General features: G+C 35.6%; 1 protein-coding gene across 5 annotated transcripts in view; it reads right to left on the minus strand.

The window, feature by feature from the left end:
* Mapk9 (mitogen-activated protein kinase 9) overlaps positions 1–20,510 on the minus strand; it is a 53,149-nt gene that overhangs the window by 23,214 nt on the left and 9,425 nt on the right. For 4 of the 5 annotated variants that reach the window (XM_074057474.1, XM_074057473.1, XM_020164197.2 and 1 more), the window contains exons 2-5: positions 18,676–18,846; positions 7,928–8,057; positions 3,325–3,383; positions 680–818 (exon numbers count right to left, since the gene is read on the minus strand). In XM_074057474.1, coding sequence (XP_073913575.1) covers positions 680–818; positions 3,325–3,383; positions 7,928–8,057; positions 18,676–18,797 — 450 coding nt within the window. In that variant the 5' untranslated portion in view covers positions 18,798–18,846. Of the gene's footprint in view, positions 1–679; positions 819–3,324; positions 3,384–7,927; positions 8,058–18,037; positions 18,279–18,675; positions 18,847–20,510 lie in introns of those variants that run through there. The other variant, XM_074057475.1, reaches the window with a different exon arrangement.

A 20,510-nucleotide genomic window follows, 5' to 3' on the forward strand; every position in this document is an offset into this window, starting at 1 on the left:
GACAGTCTGTCAACAAAATGAGCATAGTAACAATTCAGGAATGCTAAGAATACCTATTTCCAATAAAATTATATTATCTGTTTCTAGTCTCACTCAATGCTATCATGATGTTTTGCTTATATAGCAGTACAAGTCAAAAAATAACCAGCTGAGAGAATTACATTTTATCTCCCAAGTTTTTAAATGTTACTTCTTGATATGTAGGTAATACCATCATACAGCTTGGCTTCTAACTTTACCAGGACCCAAATTTAAATTCCTTGCTTATTTAAAAGAGGATTTCAAATGTGAAATGAATCTGGATGAATGGTAATTGAGAGTTCTTTGTAGTATTTTTGCAATTTGAATTTAAGTTTCAAGTTTCCTCTAAGTTTTTAATGAAAAGTTAAAGGAAAAAAGGATTCTTCTGCAGAACTAGACTGAGCTGCAGGAGCATGGAGGTAGCTCCCTTATCCCTGTGTCCATAGTAGCTAACTCATACTGGGCTGGCCAAACCAGGCCCATTTGCTTCACAAATGTTTTCTGATCTGAACAATATTTTGAAATACAACTTGATTCCATAGCTTACCTGGATTTTCAACACTGCCAAATTGAAAAAAGAAATTAAGTTCTTTTGTGTCTAAAGGATTGTGATAATCAAAAAAGGGTTTCTTTAAAAATAAATTATGTCACTACTTACTCTATGAATGATACCAGCTGAATGCAGGTGTTTAATACCACAGAGCATCTGGTAAAGAAGGTAGGACATTCTTTCATGATCCAACTCCATATGAATAACCTGACATAAGTTAGCATCCATTAATTCCATAACCAGATACCTGAGGATAAAAAAAAAAGAAATTATCTAAAATTTCTTTATGGTTACTAAACCAGAAGTTTTATGAAACAGTAATAACTTACTATCTAATCATTGCACTGGCTGAAGTAAAAAGACAAGTTGTTTTCTCTAAACATGTATAAGGTACTTGAAAAGAATCAAATGTATAACTGAACTTTGCAAAAATTTTCCAAAGAACATGAAAAACAACTAACTTATCAAATGTCCTGCCCTCTCCTGTTCCCCACTACTTCTTCCTGTTGGAGTGGCCAGTAATTGATCCATCTTCTCTTCTCTCACTACACTCAACTTCCTTGGTGATCTCTACTTCACAGCTTTAAATACCATTTATAGACTCCTGAAATCCTAGCTTCAACCCAGACCTTCAACCCTATCTATTCTCCTACTTCACAATTCCATTTGGATGTCCAATGGACATCTCCAAGTCCATGTCTGAAACTAAACTCCTGATTCTATCTGCTCCCCACCCCCAATCTGCTCTTCTCATAGCCTTCCTCATCTTGGCTGAGAGCTCATTCCTCTGGCAGGTGTTCAGGAGTGGTTCTTGACTCTTCTCTCTCATACAATACATCCTAGCTGTCAGTTAATGCTGCAGCTCTACCTTCAAAACAGTTTCTGTGTCTAATCTTTTCCCTTCACTCTCATTATTACCCACCATAATCTCTCATGTGAATTGCTCCAATAGGCTCTGTTACTAACTGGGCTTCTGAGTTCCCACTTTACAGTAGGTTCAACCCAGAAACCAATCCTTCTTCTTCTTTTTTTCTTTTTGTGGTGGTACTGGGGCTTGAACTCAGGGGTTCATGCTATCTAGAAAGACCCACTATCACTTGAGCCATTTCACCAGCCCCTAGTCATTCTTTTAAAACACAAGCCAGGTGAGCTCATTGTTCTGCTAGAAATTGTACTCTGACATGCCTTACAGCAAAGGGATCCTCTTACAGTGTCCTAGAGGCCTCAGCAGTGTCCAGCATGCCAATTCTCTGAGCCCACCTTCTCCTCCCACTCCAGCCACTCTTGCTGGTCTTAGCACACACCAGGCATCCTCCACTGCTGTTGCTCTGCTCTTTCTGACCCTTCTATCTCCATTTCACCTTGCTCCACATATCTCTAAGACTAACTCCCTCATCACCTTCAAGGTTTCCTTCAAATGTCACCATCTCAGTGAGTTCTTTCTCCAATTACCCTGTGATGGCTAATTTTAGGTGCCAACTTGACTAGATTAAGGAATACTCTACCTAGAAGCCCAGTAAAGCATTATTTGCGGTATGTCTGGGAGGGTGTCCCTGGAAGCAATTAGCATGTGAGTGTGAGTGAGCTAATAGGGAATATTTGTCCCTTTATATGAGTAGGCAGGCACCAGCCAATTGGCCAAGGGCCTGGAGAAACCAAATAGAGAAGGCGAACATCTCTTCTCCAAGAGCTGAGAGACTTCTTCTGCTGTATTAGACATCAGAGCTGTAAGTCCCCTGGCTTTTGAATTCTAGTACTTATATAGCAGCAGTTCCTCAGGTAATCAGAGCTTCAGCCTCACACTAAAGGTTATACCACTGACCTCTCTAGTTTTGTGGTCTTTGGATTTGGGCTGAACCATGCTAGCAGCATCCCAGGGTCTCCAGCTTACAAAAAGCCTATCATGGCGTTCTTAGCTGCCAAAGTCATATGAGCCAGTTTTGCTCATAAATCCCCTCTCACATAGTGTGGTCTCTCTCTCTCTCTTTTCCCTACTGGCTCTCTCTCTCTCTCTCAAGAACCAATATGCCACCTGATTTAAAATTGCAGCCTAACTTTCAAATTGTAGCACTTCTCATCTCCTAACCCAGCTTAACATTTTTTCCCAAAGCACTGAACACATTCCAGTGGACTAAACACTTTTATCTTTTCTGGCTCCCCTGGCAGGCTCTAGGAGGGAACTTACCACCTAAAGTTCTTAAGTGATGAAAGGAAGTTTTGCTTCTGTTGGTCACTAATGTACACCAAGGCTAACAGAATGTGTAGCACATGGTGAGAATCAAATATTTGATGAATGACTGACTATATCAATAAATGTAGGATGAAGTTGGGCATTATGCCTCAATATAGTAAGTTATTTCATTTTTACTGTTAGTCAGTATGGTAATTCAATTTAAGAGCCTGGAAACAGAATACATGACATAATCATTTCAAATAATACTTGTAAACACCTGAGCCTCCCTGCAGTCCTGGCTGGGGGACTGGAGAATAACATTTTATATTTCAGTAAAACAGGGTAGAACCATTAATAGTTACTGTATTCTCTGAGGATTTCTTTCCAGTTATCTTAGCAAAGATGATAAACCTCTAGATAAAAACAACTAAAGATTACTACCCACTTTCTTAGTATTTGCAATCCATAGACAAAAATGTAATGATATCATTAAAAATGGATGGTCACTTCATTTCCTAAGTATAAAAATCAGTTACCTTCTTTTCTAAATTGTTCTGTCTTTGATTAAAATGATACTTACACATCTTGAAATTCCTCTAGAGTTTTTTGTGGTGTAAACACATTTAACAAACTAATTATCTGAAAAGAGAAAATTAGTATGTCAGATGACTCTTGAATTATAAAAATTAAGTTGAACATTAAAATATATTAAAAATGGAAAAAATCATAGTAGAGTTCAATATTTATTATGATGGCTATAATCAAAACATTCTATTACATTGCATTTGAAAAATGTTAAGCATCAGTTGAAAATAAGATATACTTTTAATCAGATCACTTTTATATGTTCCTAATAGCTTAAATTATTATTGCAGTAAACACATAATGGCTTTTTGGCTTTGAATGTAAAAGACTAGAAATTATGGTTGAAAAAACACAAATTCAAGCAATACATAAACTCTGAAAACTTAAAAAGTATCTATAAGTTTCTAAAAAATTTTAATATATGAAGGCTAAGCTTCATCTTATAAAGATGAAATGCTTTATAGCATTATATATTTCCTTAAAGAGGGTTAAAGAGCTGATCATACTGCAGACTTCCTTCATGAACCCCATAGTTGAGTCTCACTGCTCTGAGCATCAAACATCCACTCTCAATCATTTCAAATGACCAAGGGAGAGACAGTTTTTCATTATACAGAATTGTGCCAGGTGTGGTGGCTCATGCCTGTAATCCTAGTTATGTGAGAGATGGAGATCAATAAGATGGTGGTTTGAAGCCCACCAGGCAAAAAGTTCTCAAGACCCCATCTCAACCAATACAAGAAGCTGGGTATGTGACAACACCTGTCATCCTAGCTAAGTGCAAAGTGTAAGTAGGAGGATCATGGTCCAGGCTGGCCCAGGTGTAAATGGGGGATCCTATTCAAAAACTAACTAAAACAAAAGGGCTGGGGGCATGGCTCAAGTGGTAGAGTGCCTGCCTAAAGGCCCCAGAGTTCAAACCCTAGTATCAAAAAAAAAAAAACAAAAAACAAAACTGAGGTGACCGGCTAGTCAAGGAAAAACAGTAAAATTCCATTCATACTTCAGTCTTTATATCAAGACAGACTCAAAATGAAACAGAGATTTAATTCTAAAACATAAAACTGTAAGATATTAGAATATGGGTAAATGTTTATATAGTCCTGGTGTAGAAAAGTCTTTTCTACTTTCTAAGTATGACAGGAAACTGAGGATATCTGATTACATTAAAACAAAACCAAAAATAGAAAAATATCAGTATGATGAAAGCAACATAAATAATGTCAAATGGAAAAAAAAAAGGTTTAAACTGGGCACGAAGGCACACAACTGTTATCTCAGCACTCAGGAGACTGAGGCCAGCCTGGGCTACATAGTAAGATCCAGGTGAGCCTGGGCTATGTAGTAAGACCTCGTCTCAATGAGTGAATGAGTGAATGAATAAGGTTGATAGCTTTAACACACAAATACCTCCTATAATTGCCTGAGACCAGAAGTCTAAGAAAAATGAACAAAGACCATGAAAATCAAATTCTCAATAAATGACTAATAAACATATGTAAAAAAAATTCAGCTTCACAAATGAAAAACAGATTTTATTATCTATCAGACTAACAAAAAGAAAACAGGAAATAATATATTGATTTTATAATACTGGTGGATTTTGAAGTGAAAAACATTCTCAAATGAAAATGTAAAACTGACAGTCTTTTCTGAGGCCAACTGTCAGCATTTATTAAAATCAGAAGTGTGCCTATTCTCTGACCAGCAATCTTGGCCAAGAGATTCACCTGGATAAGTGCACAAAGATGCATGTACGAGGGTGTTCATTGTGGTATTGCTTATAACAGCAAAAAACTGGAAATAATCTATTCAATGATAGGCTATTGGTTAAACAAATTATTGTGCATCTACATTAAGCAAGTATGTAAGATGGTTCGTTTCTATGTTCATTGAAGAATATGAAATCTACTGACATTCTGCCAAGAGGAAAAACAGGATGTAGAATAACAAAATTGATCTTCTTTATATATACGTGCACACATACGCATGCATTGGAATGCCAACCAGAATGTTAGTGCTAATAATCTGTGTCTGTGGATGGTGGAACTCAGATTTTAGCTTTCTTATTTATATTCAAATTTTCTTTTTTTTTTGCAGTACTGGGGTTGAATTCAGGGCCTCATGCTTACTAGGCAGGCGCTCTACCATTGTTCAAAAATTTAAAAATAATAAACATATATTTTTGTAACCTAAAAAATATTAAAACATGCACTGGAGAAATTAAAACCAACTCAAAACAATGAAGCTTAGTTTCATGTTTAACTTCCCTATACAAGAAAGATCTAGCATAAATGTTAAAACACAAGCAACCATACATAACTTAGTGTAATCTTAAATATTCTTCCCTCATGAATTGGTCTCCAAAACCATTCCCAGATTTCACATCTTATGATTTCATCACAGGGCAAGGTTATCAAAATAATATTCGGAGACCACTAATAGGAAAAACAGTGTGCTTGAGCAAAACCTATTTTCTAGAGACATGTTATTTCTCCTTAAAACTCAGTGCTTTCAAAAACAGACATGAAGACCAGTGGAACAGAATAGAGGACCCAGATATGAAGCCACACAACTATAACCAACTTGTCTTTGACAAAGGAGCTAAAAATATACGATGGAGAAATAGCAGCCTCTTCAACAAAAACTGCTGGGAAAACTGGTTAGCAGTCTGCAAAAAACTGAAACTAGATCCATGTATATCACCCTATACCAATATTAACTCAAAATGGATCAAGGATCTTAATATCAGACCACAAACTTTAAAGTTGATACAGGAAAGAGTAGGAAATACTCTGGAGTTAGTAGGTATAGGTAAGAACTTTCTCAACGAAACCCCAGAAGCACAGCAACTAAGAGATAGCATAGATAAATAGGACCTCATAAAACTAAAAAGCTTCTGTTCATCAAAAGAAATGGTCTCTAAACTGAAGAGAACACCCACAGAGTGGGAGAAAATATTTGCCAGCTATACATCAGACAAAGGACTGATAACCAGAATATATAGGGAACTTAAAAAACTAAATTCTCCCAAAACTAATGAACCAATAAAGAAATGGGCAAGTGAACTAAACAGAACTTTCTCAAAAGAAGAAATTCAAATGGCCAAAAAACACATGAAAAAATGCTCACCATCCCTAGCAATAAAGGAAATGCAAATTAAAACCACACTAAGATTCCACCTCATCCCTGTTAGAATAGCCATTATTAGCAACACCACGAACAACAGGTGTTGGCGAGGATGCCGGGAAAAAGGAACCCTCTTACACTGTTGGTGGGAATGTAGACTAGTACAACCACTCTGGAAAAAAATTTGGAGGCTACTTAAAAAGCTAGACATTGATCTACCATTTGATCCAGCAATACCACTCTTGGGGATATACCCAAAAGACTGTGACACAGGTTACTGCAGGGGCACCTGCACACCCATGTTTACTGCGGCACTTTTCACAATAGCCAAGTTATGGAAACAGCCAAGATGCCCCACCACTGAGGAATGGATTAAGAAAATGTGGTATCTATACACAATGGAATTTTATGCAGCCATGAAGAAGAACGAAATGCTGTCAGTCGCTGGTAAATGGATGGAATTGGAGAACATCATTCTGAGTGAGGTTAGCCTGGCCCAAAAGACCAAAAATTGTATGTTCTCCCTCATCTGTGGACATTAGATCAAGGGCAAACACAACAAGGGGATTGGACTTTGAACACATGATAAAAGCTTTAGCACACAAGGGAGGGGTGAGGATAGGTAAGACACCTAAAAAATTAGTTAGCATTTGTTGCCCTTAATGCAGAGAAACTAAAGCAGATACCTTAAAAGTAACTGAGGCCAATAGGAAAAGGGGACCAGGAACTAGAGAAAAGGTGAGATCAAAAAGAATTAACCTAGAAGGTAACATACACGCACAGGAAATTAATGTGAGTCAACTCCCTGTATAGCTATCCTTATCTCAACCAGCAAAAACCCTTGTTCCTTCCTATTATGGCTTATACTTTCTCTACAATAAAATTAGAAATAAGGGCAAAATAGTTTCTGCTGGGTATTGAGGGGGTAGGGGGGAGAGGGAGGGGGCGGAGTGGGAGGTAAGGGAGGGGGTGGGGGCAGGGGGGAGAAATGACCCAAGCCTTGTATGCACATATGAATAAAAAAAAAAAAACAAAAAAACAAAACTCAGTGCTTTGATTCCTGTGCCAACTACAGCTCCTAAATGTAACATCATCTAGTAACTTATATCTAAAACTGAGATCTCCACATACAGGATAAAAAGCTACTTATACAACATTTTTCCACAAATATTTAGTTTTTCCTCTATTTGTTAGGTCAATATTTGTTCCCATTTTATAGAAAAAGAAGTAGTGAAAAGGTATTCCTACCTTAGTTGAGTGGCTTAAAATTCTATGGGCCATGAAGCCTCTTCCTATTCAATTTTTCCAGTTCATTAAGAACTTTATCAATAAAATATAAGCATCTTACTAGTTATTCTTATCATTAATTTATCCTGGGTCTGAACTCAGTGTATCTCCAAAAGATAATGAAGATTATCACATAATTGATAATCAAAGCACATGTACAAAGGAAACAATACATAACTTACATTTTTATGATTGACACATTTTAGGAGTACGAGTTCACGATAAGCTCTCTTTGCATGAGTTTGATTCTGAAAAGGACGACTTAGTTTCTTGACTGCAACATTTATCCCAAGAACTGTATCAAAAGCGGCACTATAATTAGGAAATAAAATAAACAATCTATCAGAATGGTTTTGGAAAAAATAGCAATGGAGAATATACATTCAATGGTTGAACTCAGGATCTCGTGCTTGCTAGGCAGGAGTGCTATCATTGAGCCACTCTGCCAGACTTTTGAGGTAGCATCTTGCTCTATGCCTGGGCCTGAGTAAACTGCGATCCTCCTATTCATGCTTCCTCGAAGAGCTGGGACGACAGGTGCACATCACTGTGCCCAGTCATTGGTTGAGATGAGGCCTCATGAATTTATTGCCTGCACTGGCCTTGAACTGCTATCTTCTTGATCTCAGCCTCCAGAGTAGCTAGGATTACAGGTTTGAGCCACTGTGCCCACCCATTCAATGCACTGTCTTTGAAAATGAGTTAACAAATAAGGAAAAATGTTTCTTTTGCTTGTTTCTAGTGAAAGTACAAATATGAAAAGCAAAGTGAGTTGGCTAAGCCTGAGGATGAACTAACTCCCTACAGAGGAGGGGCATTTCAGCTGCAGTTAGGATGGGACTCAGTAATCTTTTCCACATCAAATTTTCATTGATAGTTGAGATGATTATGTTCAGAACCAGGTAATTCAATACAAAGAATGTTAGATTGGTCAGAAATGAGATCTCTGGTTTAAACAGGTCAAGAAATTGAAAAAATTCAGGTATCAACGATTAAAATATAAGCATGTCACAGCAGATATGGAATATCACAGCAGAGGAAATGGTTGAGCTCATGGAAAGAATGCAATAGAGTTTTGATTGATTGTGTTTTTCCCAGACGAAAGAATCTGAAAAGGAAACAGAAGCCAAAATCTCAGCTCATGGTAAATCCCCAAGATACAAGATTGCTGACGTAAGCAATTGCTATATATAAAATTTTGCTGGAAATACCTCCTCCTATTATAGTAAGAATAAAATCTAGAGCCTGTGTTTCCCATATCTCAAGTTCCTTGATGAAATTTGGTGTTCATTTTCCTCTAGAAATTAGGCATGAAAAATTGAGTAGCCTGACTACGTATTTTCAGTTTCAATTTAGCACTATAGTATCATTAGTGTTATTATCCTTCGACTACTCATCAGGGGTTCAAAGCAGTTAAAGACCATGCGAGAATCCAGACATAATTCTGAATATTGCTTCTATTTGTTTATTTATTCTATTAAGTTTATAACACTGTTTATATTTATTCTTTTCTATTAATAATGCTTTTTAGTCAAACATACTAACTTAATTCAATCTATTTTAAGTTAAAGGCTTTTATTGTAGCATTTGATTAAGAATTATTAGAAATGTCACTTTAATTCAGTCATAAGTATATGTGTATACACATATATAAATCCATATACCCTTATACAAATGTACCATCATATGAATCATGAAGTTGAAGATAAATTTGCTTGTGAAATAAATCATTAATTAATGTACATGTACACGTATGTATATTTATACCTATATATTTCTCAGACTCAAGAATCTGAAAACAGGTATCTTTCTGGTTTCATAAATTTTTGTCCAAAATTTCAGTTAGATAGTAAGTTCAAGAGCTCTACCATATAATATGGTGTCTACAGTTAATAACAATGTATTGTATTCTTGAAAATCTCTAAGACAATAGTTTGTGTTCTCATCATAGAAAACATAATATAGATGTAAATTAGTTCATTTTAGCCATTCCACAATGTATACACATTTTAAACATGCTATATTACAAACATATACACTTTTTATTCTTCAATTTAAAAATATGTCCAAATAAACCAAGTGGACCAATTCTAAGTATGAGTGGACACATGTTTCTTAACTCCTGGTTCCAACTCCATGATTATTCATGGTTTTGGTTCTTGTGATTACATTTTAACTCTAAAAAATATACATTTCTACCATGATGTTTTCATTTATCAACTTCAGAAAACAACCATTTCTCCCCATTATGAAAGCTGAGAATTAAGATACTTCCTGAAATCCTCAAAGATTGCCAGTTTTGTTGTTGTGCTATTTTTAGATTTTCCTTCAATTACCTGTAACTCTAAATAACAGGCCCAACTTTCAAAGGGACCTCTTGACTCTCTAGTATGTGAAATGAGATCATTATATTCCATCCCCTTCTCTGTTTCTTCACTCTCCTCTCTTTTCCTCCAGACTTCTGTGTTAAATAGTCAAGCTTACAAACACATTTATTTTATACTTATAGCTAAGCCTTCTTGTTCTTTTTTCAGGATGTATTTAAAAATTGAAGACCAATACAATGAGTGTTTATATGTATGTGTACACATAAATAACTGGGATTACATTTTATTTTCTAAAGACCACATGATCTTTGCTGCCACACACAAAAAAATGAGAATATTTCTACATTCTCATTGAGGACAAATGGGTTCTCTTTTCTTACATTCCATCAATTCGTTAAAAATCATGTCCTTTTTAATTTTACATTTAGATCATGACTTTTTCTAGCTTTCCCCACAAGTTTCTAATAAACATTTTTCCTTATTAAAAAAATATATCTTCACCAGTATTTCCTATATTTTTACTCACATTACTTATTGTTCAGAACCTATTTCATTCCCATTCTCTTTGGATACATGTTCTTAAAACTTGTTTTAAAGCCTGGTACACAGCTATTATCCTGGGATTTCTTTTCACTGGCCTCCACTGTTTCTTGTATTATACCATCTTGTATTGTCTTGCTTGTTGGAGTACATCTTCAAAGTCTCTTCCCCAGAAAAGTACACAGAAGATATGTACACTCTGCCCTTATCCTTGACAGTTTGTCTTCTGAGTTGAAAATCAATTTTCTCTCAGAACTTTAAAGCCACTGCTCTACTGATTTCCAGCTTTGAGTATTGTTGGGGAGGAAGTTGATGTCTGATACTCATTCCTTTATTTTGCTTTGTGTTCCTCACCTCAATGATTTATCCCAAGGAGCCATGTGCTGTCAGCATTCCAAAAGCCCCTCACACCTTTAAATGCTATCACTCCTGTCCCCCAAAGATAATAACTACTTCTGATTTTTATGACAATTACTTTCTTGCCTACACCAGGTAAACATGTATCTGTGAGCCCCTGATGTTTGTGCTTGGTTTTTGAAATCTTTTGTATCTGACTTCTTTTGTTCAACATTATATCTTTGAGATCCATTCACTATTCTCTGTGAGTATAATTCATTGTCATTGCTATAATATTCTTTTGCATGAACTCTATCACATAATGTTGATAGATATTTTTGTTTCTAGTTTTCACTTGATTATAAGAAATGTTGTATAAACATTCTTGTACATGGCTCTGGATCCCCCATGCATGTGTGTCTGATGAGTACACAGCTAAAAGTAAGCATGTACATATTCTCTTTTAGTAGGTAATGCTAAACTCTTTTCCAAAGTGATTCTATCAAGTTCTAGTTCATGACCAGTACATGAAAGAGCCAACACTTGATATAATGAACGGTTTAATTTCTAACTATTGTGCTGATTGTACAGTATTTTACTGTGTATTTAAGAATACAATTTTAATTTGCATTTTCCTGATGAATAATGACAGTAAGAATATTTTCCTATGTTTATTGGTTATTTGAATATCCTCATTTATGACAACCTGTTTTCTATTTGTTTGTCTGATTATTTTGTTGATTGGAATTCTTCATATATTCTAAATAACTTTTCCCAGTCATGCACTCATCCCTTAGTATCTGTGCAAGACGAGACTTGGGAGTCACATGGATATTAAAATCCATGAATGCTAAAACATCTTATGTGAAATGATACAGTATTTGCATATAACCTACATACATCCTTCCATATGCTTTAAATAATCTCTAGATTACTTATAAACCTAACATAATGTAAATGCTTATTGTACTGTATTGTTTAGGGAATAGTGACAGGGAAAACACTGTACATGTTCAATATGGATGCAATTTTTCCCCCAAATATGTGTGATCGGCAGACCTCAGAGATACAGAAAGCCAACTATGCATCTTCTCACACTTTATGCTTATCCTTTTGACTTCTCGATGGTTTTTTAATAATGAGAAGTTCTTAATCTTAATACAAATTTATCAATCTTTTCTTTTATGATGAATGTTTTATATGTCTTATTTGAAGTCCTCTACCTCAAATATCACAAAAATATTCTATATTATCTTCAAATAGCTTTACTGTTTTGCCTAACACATTTAGAGCAATTCAACTAAGGTTGATTTTTGTGTATGATGAGAAGTTGTGATCAAAATTCACATTTTTCCATGTGAATATTCATATGTCCATTTATTTATTTATTTTTGTCCTCACTGCTCTGTAAGGGTACACTATAATAGATCAGAAGCCCAGCCATCCATGGTTCTACTTCTAGGTCCTTTATGGTATTCCACTGCTAGGCTGTCCCTCTTTATGTCCATACTACATCACCAAATCACCCTGTTTGCTAGTTGAGTCTCCATATCTGAAAGAATGAGTCCTCTTTCCTTTTTCTTGGCACTTTATTTTTACATACATATTTTCTTTTTTTGTTTTTTTTTACTTTTTAAGATGTTTTATTTTTACATATATATTTTAAAATCAACTTGTTAATTTCATTTTTAAAAAAGAAAATCTGTTTAGATTTAGTAATCAGTCTATACACAAGTTTGAAAACTGATACTTTCATAGTATTTATTCATAATACTATATATCTTACCACTAAGTTTATTTTTTCTAATATTTTTTAGCTTTTTGCAAAGGTCTTTCACATTTCATTAGACTCCTCCTGCCCCTGAAGTACAATAATCCAAAATACTTTATCAGATTTTCAATGGTACAATTTTTTTGAGACAGGGACTCATCACTATGTTGCCCAAGCTGGCCTCAAACTCCTGGGCTCAAGTGATCCTCCTACCTCAGTCTCCAAGGTAGCTAGAAGGCACAGGAATGTGCTACTGTGCCCAGCTGCTGAATTTTCATTTTCTATAATGCTGGTAGCATATAAAAATGCAATTTCTCATTTTTTGTATTCAGTATTGACACTATGATCTACAAAGGGACTATACATACTGGTTAACTTTCAAAAGGCAAATTATATATGTGGGCCTAATTTAATCACAAAAGCCCTTTAAAAGCAGATTTTGCACTGTTGGTATGAAGAGGGAAAAGTCAGAGATTTTGATTCATAAGTACTGGACATGCCATTCTGCCTTTAAGATGGAGGAGGTCACTTGAAAGGAAAAACAGACAACTTCTAGGAGCAGACAATGGTCTTTGGCTAAAAGAGACCACAGATGTACCAGATTTCTGCCAACAAACTGAATGAGCTCAGAAGCAGAATTTTCCCCAGGGCCTCCATATAAAAGCCCAGCCCAGTCAACACTTTGACTTTAGTCTTCAGTGAGATACAGGGGATATAGCCAAAATCACCCAGATTTCTGATCTACAGAACTGTAAGAAAATAAATGTGGGTTGTTTTACACCATTAACTTTGTAATGATTTGTTATGTAGCAATAGAAAACTAATACAACCTTTCTTCTATGATTTTTTTTTTTTTTACTCTTTTGTCTTTCTGGGCTTATTCTGGATATTTTTTGCTGTTTTATCCTCCAGATCACTAATTATTTCTTCAGTTATAGCTAATATGCTGTCAAACTCATTAAGTTCATAATTCAATTACTGTAGTGATCAATTCTAGAATTTCCATTTACTTCATTATTTTTTTCAAAGTCCTCATTTCTCCACTGAAGTTTTTCATCTTGTCTTTTATCACCTAGAACATAACATCATAGATATTTAAAAATTTTTATCTAATAATGTCAGTATCTCTCCTGTGGATGTTTCTTTTGTCTATTATTTCTGCTGGATTTTATCTCTCATATGTCTAGTTATTTTTGATTATGTGTTGGACCTTGTAGAGCTGCTATCTAGGAATAATTTGTTATCTAGTATGATCTATCTTCCTTTAGGGAGAATTTCTGTTTGTTTCTGCTGGGCACATGGGCACTAACAGTTTAGGTTCAACTTTACAGAAGCTCAACAAATGAGAAGATGATTGGAAGCTGAGTGGCAGTGCCTTCACTGGCTTGTTTCTCTCTGGTTCACTTTTATTTCTAGGACGTGGCCCTTTATTTTTGGTGCTCAAGATTGAACACAGGCCCTCACACATGCTAGCCAAGGGCCTATATTCCCAGCCTCTAGGATGTGGCCCTTTAGTGGTTCTAACACAAAGCAAAGTAAGTTTACTAGGTCCTGTTAGAGAGTCCTGGACTCTGATTTCTATCTCCTAGTCACAGGACAATCCAAGCACTAGAATTTAAATGGCCCTAAAGGAAAGACTGTCCCAAATGCCAGGCTCCACACACTAGGCTTCTGTTCTTCTCTGTATCTGATCTAATGATTTTTCACTAACTTAGCTTGCTAGGGATAAATGCTGAGCATGGAAGAGGCTGTTGGAATGCTGGGAGCAAAACAGCACAGCTGTTTCATAGACATACTTAATTAACATTCTTAGTTATAGCCACCTGTTTTATCTTTATTTTCTGAATTGTCATCTCCATACTCACAACCTCTTTGGGTTCTACTACAGAGAGGTTCTCTTTCTTGTCACAAACAGCCTTCTTACTTATTGTTACTTCCTCTTCTGTTTTATCTGTGTCAGGATTCTAACTACTTTTAATATTTAAAAAATTGTTAACATTTTCATTCACTCTTTATTGTCATTGTTCTCCTGGTTTAGGTGTTTGATTTACCATCTTAAGTCAGAAGTTCCAAACAATCATTTTAGAAATGAAAATATTAAGACTCACAAAGACAAGTGGGTTACCCAAGGTGACAAAGAACTATGGCTATGAGGACCACAGCTAAAGTTACAGTTCAAGTCCCAATCATAGCCACTCTGTGCTCGTACCATATACCACCTTTATCACAGAAATTTTGTTGTGGACATAACTTTTGTTTTTTTATTTCTTTATATTAACAGAAAGTAAGTAAAATGCTTCCAGTGTACATGCTTATACAGAACTGAAGGAAGAAGAGAGTAAGATTTACAACAATCATTTCATGTTAAGATTGAAATTGTTACTTCTAAGAACTGCCAGACCTAAAATTAAAAATGATGTTTAAAAGATTAAACATTTCATACAATTGTTTCATAAAAATAAAAATTCTTTACTACTTGAACAACTTGAGATTTTTAGAAGGAGAAAGAAAAGTGTACATGCATTTTCCCCACTAAATCTTACAATTAATCTATCAACTTAGTTGATATTCATGAGTACTTTAAAATGCTAAACTTTAAAAACTTATTTCCTAGTAAATTTTTACTAACATCTTTTGATGAACAAAAACAAACAAATCAGTCAATGACAATTGTAAAAACAAGTTAAAGTTAGATGTTGGGGACTGAGTATGCAGCTCAATGATAAAAAGCTTGCTTAGCCTGAGGCCCTGGGTTTGATCTTCAGCACCCCAAAACAAAAACAAAATTAGGGGTCACAATCTTTTATTCTGGTTCTGACTTCTCCATATAGTTCTGTACAAATTACTGGCCGAACCTGCACTTTGGTATATGTGTACACATGTCCCTATGTCTTTACAATGCACTAATTTAATAGAAGACTAGTTTTAGAAACTATACACTACTGCTGTTATATTTTGTCTCACAAATGTGAAAACACACATGCCTTTGTGGTTTTCTAATACATGATCATGAATTGTTGGTTTAAAACAACACAAATTTATTGTCTACAATTCTCATTATCAGAGGCCCAAAATGTGTCCTAAGGGCTAAAACCAAGGGGTTGGCAGAACTGTGTTTTTTCTGAGGCTTTAGGGGGAGAATCTATTCCCTTGCCTTTTCTAGCTTTTTAGAGGCTTCCTGCATTCCTCTGTTCCTGGCCCCATGTATCACTCCATATTCTGCTTCTGTTATCACATTTCCCTCTCTGACTATGACCCTTAGATCTTCCTTTTGTAAGAACACTTTCAACTATATTGGACCTACCAGGCTAATCCCCCACCTCAAGATCATTAATTTAATCAAATCCACAAATTTTCTTTTGCCACATAAAGTAACATATTCACAGGGTCTAGAGATTAGGATGTAGACATCTTGGGGGGGTATTATTCTGCCCAACACCCCCTCAAAAAGTCACTGCTGGATGATTTTAAGGTGTAATAATGACAAAAGAAGTTCCAGATAATCAATTAATAGTAAAATGGTAATATTTTAATAAGCAATGACAGAAAATCAATTCTTATTGTCAAGGTAGTAGCTAATTTATTGCCGAGTTTATTTTTAGCAAAAATATGTTCTTTTTTATTTTATTATAATAGGAATGTGCCATTACCAGATTATTTCCCCAATCCTAGTTGATGTCTTATACCTTGATAAAGGATGGTTATAAAAGAGAAATAGGATAAAAGGCAGGAAATCACTTCTAAAGTTTTTACTTTCCCAAGTTAGAACATATAATAAGAGGATATCATAAAACAGAATGTTAGTTTTAGCTATAAAATTAAAACTTTTCTTCTCTTTTTTTTTTTTTTTAGTGGTACTGGGGATTGAACTCAGGGCCTCATGCTTGTTAGGCAAGCACTCTACCACTTGAGCCACTACACTGGCCCAAAAAATTAAAACTTCTCTTGAACATGATAGTTATACTATGAAGATAAATTCAATTAACTGAGAATTTTCAAATAGCTATTTAATACAAGTTTATTTACTCATTATTGCTAAGATTCTAAATACAGATTAGATTAGGTGACAGTGCTGGTCAAACCAAAAAGTATTGGTGGCTCAAAATCATCAATAAGCCTTACCTGAGTAAAAGCAATGCCCCAAGAGACTAACATCTGGGTTTTGGTCCAGACCTACTTCTAACACCCTATGAGACAGGGAGCAGTCAATGACACTTCCTAGTCCTTAGCTGCACCATTTACACAGTGAAGATTATGGCAGAGCTCGCAGTGATTACATAATATACACTATTCATATCACGTCTAACCTTAAAAAAACAAGTGGATAATAAGCCAATTGCAATAAATGAAGCCTTTATTTAAAATGGCTGCAGTAGTTTGATAATTTCTGCTTCTTCCCCAAGACCTTTGATATTTTCTGTTTCTTTTTTCCTTCCTCTTACCTTCTTCCCTCCTTGTCTCTCTCACAAAATGCCATCTAACTCCAAATAAGAAAGGGATTATAAATCAAAAGAATATTTTAATTGTTCATAACTCTTTATTATCATCAAAGTTTCTAAATTTGAACCATCCATTGACTTTAAAACCTTTGTTGGCACAATGGATTTAAGTACAGGGTGAACATCAATAGTTCAAAAATTCAAAATCTAAAATGGTCCAAAATCTGCAACTTTCTGAGCACTCAAAAAGTTGGCTTTTGGAGTATTTCAGATTTTGCATTTTTGGATTAGGGATGTTCAACCAGTAAAGTCTATACAAATATTCCAAAATCTGGGAAAAAAATCCAAAACCAGAAATACTTCTGCTCCCAAACATTTCAGATTAGGTATATTTAACCTGTACTAACATAGCATGTTATCATTTGAAGTTAAGATCACCATTATTTTAGATACAAGCTGGGCATTCCTTCTAAGCAACCCCTTCTCCCATGTTAGTTTTTCTCAGAAGTTCTGAACTGCAATCCTCTTAGCTTTCAGATCCTTTAATCACTTAGGTCTACTCATTTCTCTGATCACATGTCTCTGCCATGGAAGATTATTTAAAAACCACTGATAAAGATTCTGTAAGCTCAGCATCTCTACAGGAAAACATAAATTCCCCTGCCAGAACATCCAAAAGTGTTCTTTTATCTTCAACCCCCTTTGCCTATTAGCTGTTAACAGTAGATACTTGGCTCCATTACACTTTCTTTTAGAGACAAAGATAATCTTGTTTTTATTGAACAAAAAGAAAAAAAAAGTTTTGCCCTGAAAAATAAGGGATAAAATGTTTGGGAGGTGCTGATAACTATAGTCTAGAAAACATGTGAAAAAGTTTACCTTTAGCTGGCCAGTGATGTCGCAGCAGCTGACTGTCTTACCATGCAAGAGACTAAGGTTCAGGGTCAGACTAACGGTTCTGACGTTCTGGGCTGGACACATAGTTGAAGAGAGACACCAAGGAAGAGACGGCCAGCCCAACCCCTCACACAGCATCCCTTCCTGGTTAATCCATGGTGTGATAATGACACTGACTGGCCTCATCCTGCCAATGAATGGCAAGGCACTGCAATGATGGCGCCTAGAAATGAATAGGAGTGATTGGGAATAAAAGGGGGAGGGGGAAAAGGTGGCCATGATGAAGAAATGAATAAAACTCCAAATTTCTGTTACACCTCACTGTCATACCTATTACTCTGCTATAATAATGACAGGGCAAATGAAAAAAAAAGAAAGAAAAGAAAAGAAACAAAGAAAAAGAAAAACTGCTACCTATTTAAGTTTATGCAGTATTCTAAGAATTTGCGTTTGTATCCTATAACCTCACTACATGTAACTACAGCAAGTCTTGATTCAATTTAGCTCATAAATTCATAAGACAGTATTTTTTATTAGTGTTTCTAAATCTTAGTGATTTAGTGTTACTTTTTTATGATAGCAAAAACTCAACCCTCACTATTAAAACTGTCCATACTTACCAAACAATTCCTTGGGCTCCAGAGCCAATTGGTTTCAACTGTTGGTAACGTTTTAGGACGGTGAAAGTTGAGTCTGCTACTTGCACACTGTAAAACTGACTATCACATTTACTGTCACTCATGATGTAGTGTCATAAAATATTCCAAGGAGCTGGTATTGTTGTCACAGTCCTTAAAAGAAAAACAGAATGAACATACATTCTTACTTAATTAAACACACACAGTTCACTTAATAGCATTTCAAATTTATTGGATGTAAGACGACAGGGCTGGAAGTTGATAAACTCAATTTTACCAAATTCTAAACTTAAACAAGACACACACACACAAATGCAAAAACTTTGCAGTGATACAAGACCATTATTAAAGGAATGATTTTTGAAGCTCAGCAGGACCATCTTCTAAGGAACTGGATTAGAAAATAACTCCCTTTGGAGAAAAGAATTTATATATTAGTACTAGCCACAGTGAGACTATTAGGTCATTAAATGCTTTTTATCAGTTTGGTTCCTGGGGGACTAGTTGACAGTCTAGCGGTCTCAACCAGAGATGGGGTATTATTTCAGAATGACCTCTTCTACAGTTCCTGAAGACAAGCAAATGGATTGGTCTTCTGCTAAGTTTACAGATTCAGGTTAAAGTGATGGATCAGAAAGTAAAACTCATATGCCAAAGTCCTGTTACAGGACTGGTGACATTGGTGTATGTCATAATACCCCTGGATGGACCCAGCTCATGAAGGTGGGCTGGAGTTGGCCTGCATTCCCTTTGTCCCACAAATTTTGCTGTACTCTTCAGTAAAGAAAGTATTGACACTATAAAGCTTATTCACCTATATATGAATATAAACTAGTAGCTGCAGAAAGTAGCTTTTCTGTGGATTAGGTAGAGGCTAAATTCCCACTCTGTAAGAGCCTGGATGAGTCTACACAGAGAAGAAGCAAACATTTACTGGTCCCTTGGTGATGTTTACTGAAATGCTAGCAAGTTACTACTTTGGCCTTTTTTTTTTTTTAATTAAAAAGCCAGCAACAAAATCATATAGGTAAATATCCTGCACTTCTTAAAAAACACAGAGTTAATTTTTCTACAGTTCCGTAAAATTCCTGCCTTTTTGTTCTACCATCTAATATTTAATGTCTACCCAATGATGCCTAGCATTTCCCTTAAACATGGAAATAAGTTAGTGTCAGCCCAAACAAAGACCTGAAGTCAAATTAATGGTTTCATCAATCCATGTTTTTCTCACCATTCTTAGGTTAGTCTGACCAGCCATTTCCACCAAGTCATTAGTACACCTGGTCAGGAAGTGCCCCCCTGGGACCCAACTACACTAGATGCTAGACGAACTTGACTGCTCACATCGACCCCCACAGCAGAATCATCAGCCCCAACTCAAACTGGAGCAACCCAAGGCTTTGAAAACTAGAGCACCTGCTTAGGTCACACTGCCATGAGGAAGGGACTCAGTAGCAGCTCTAGACTACTGTTGACTAAGTTCCAAGAGGGTGGGTACAGGTCAGTCTTGCTTATGTCACCTTACTTTCCAAGGACAGAACAGGGAGGGTCCGGCCCCTGGGACACTAAGTATTCAATAAACCTTTACTGATCTAACTAGAGCATTCCCCGCATTGCTACTATGTTTTATTGACATCTGAATATCTTTTTTTTATAAAGATGAGTTTATAGTTTGTAAGAGGCTAAAACAAACTCAACATTTGTACATGAAAGTACAAATATATTGTGAACAATCTTGAAGTAGCATAAAATTCACTATTTTGTGGAAGTGTGAGGAATGAGTTCCATTATCTATATTTTTAATATATTTTTAATTA

This window comes from Castor canadensis, chromosome 16 (genome assembly GCF_047511655.1).
Source record: "Castor canadensis chromosome 16, mCasCan1.hap1v2, whole genome shotgun sequence".
Taxonomy (NCBI): Eukaryota; Metazoa; Chordata; class Mammalia; order Rodentia; family Castoridae; genus Castor; species Castor canadensis.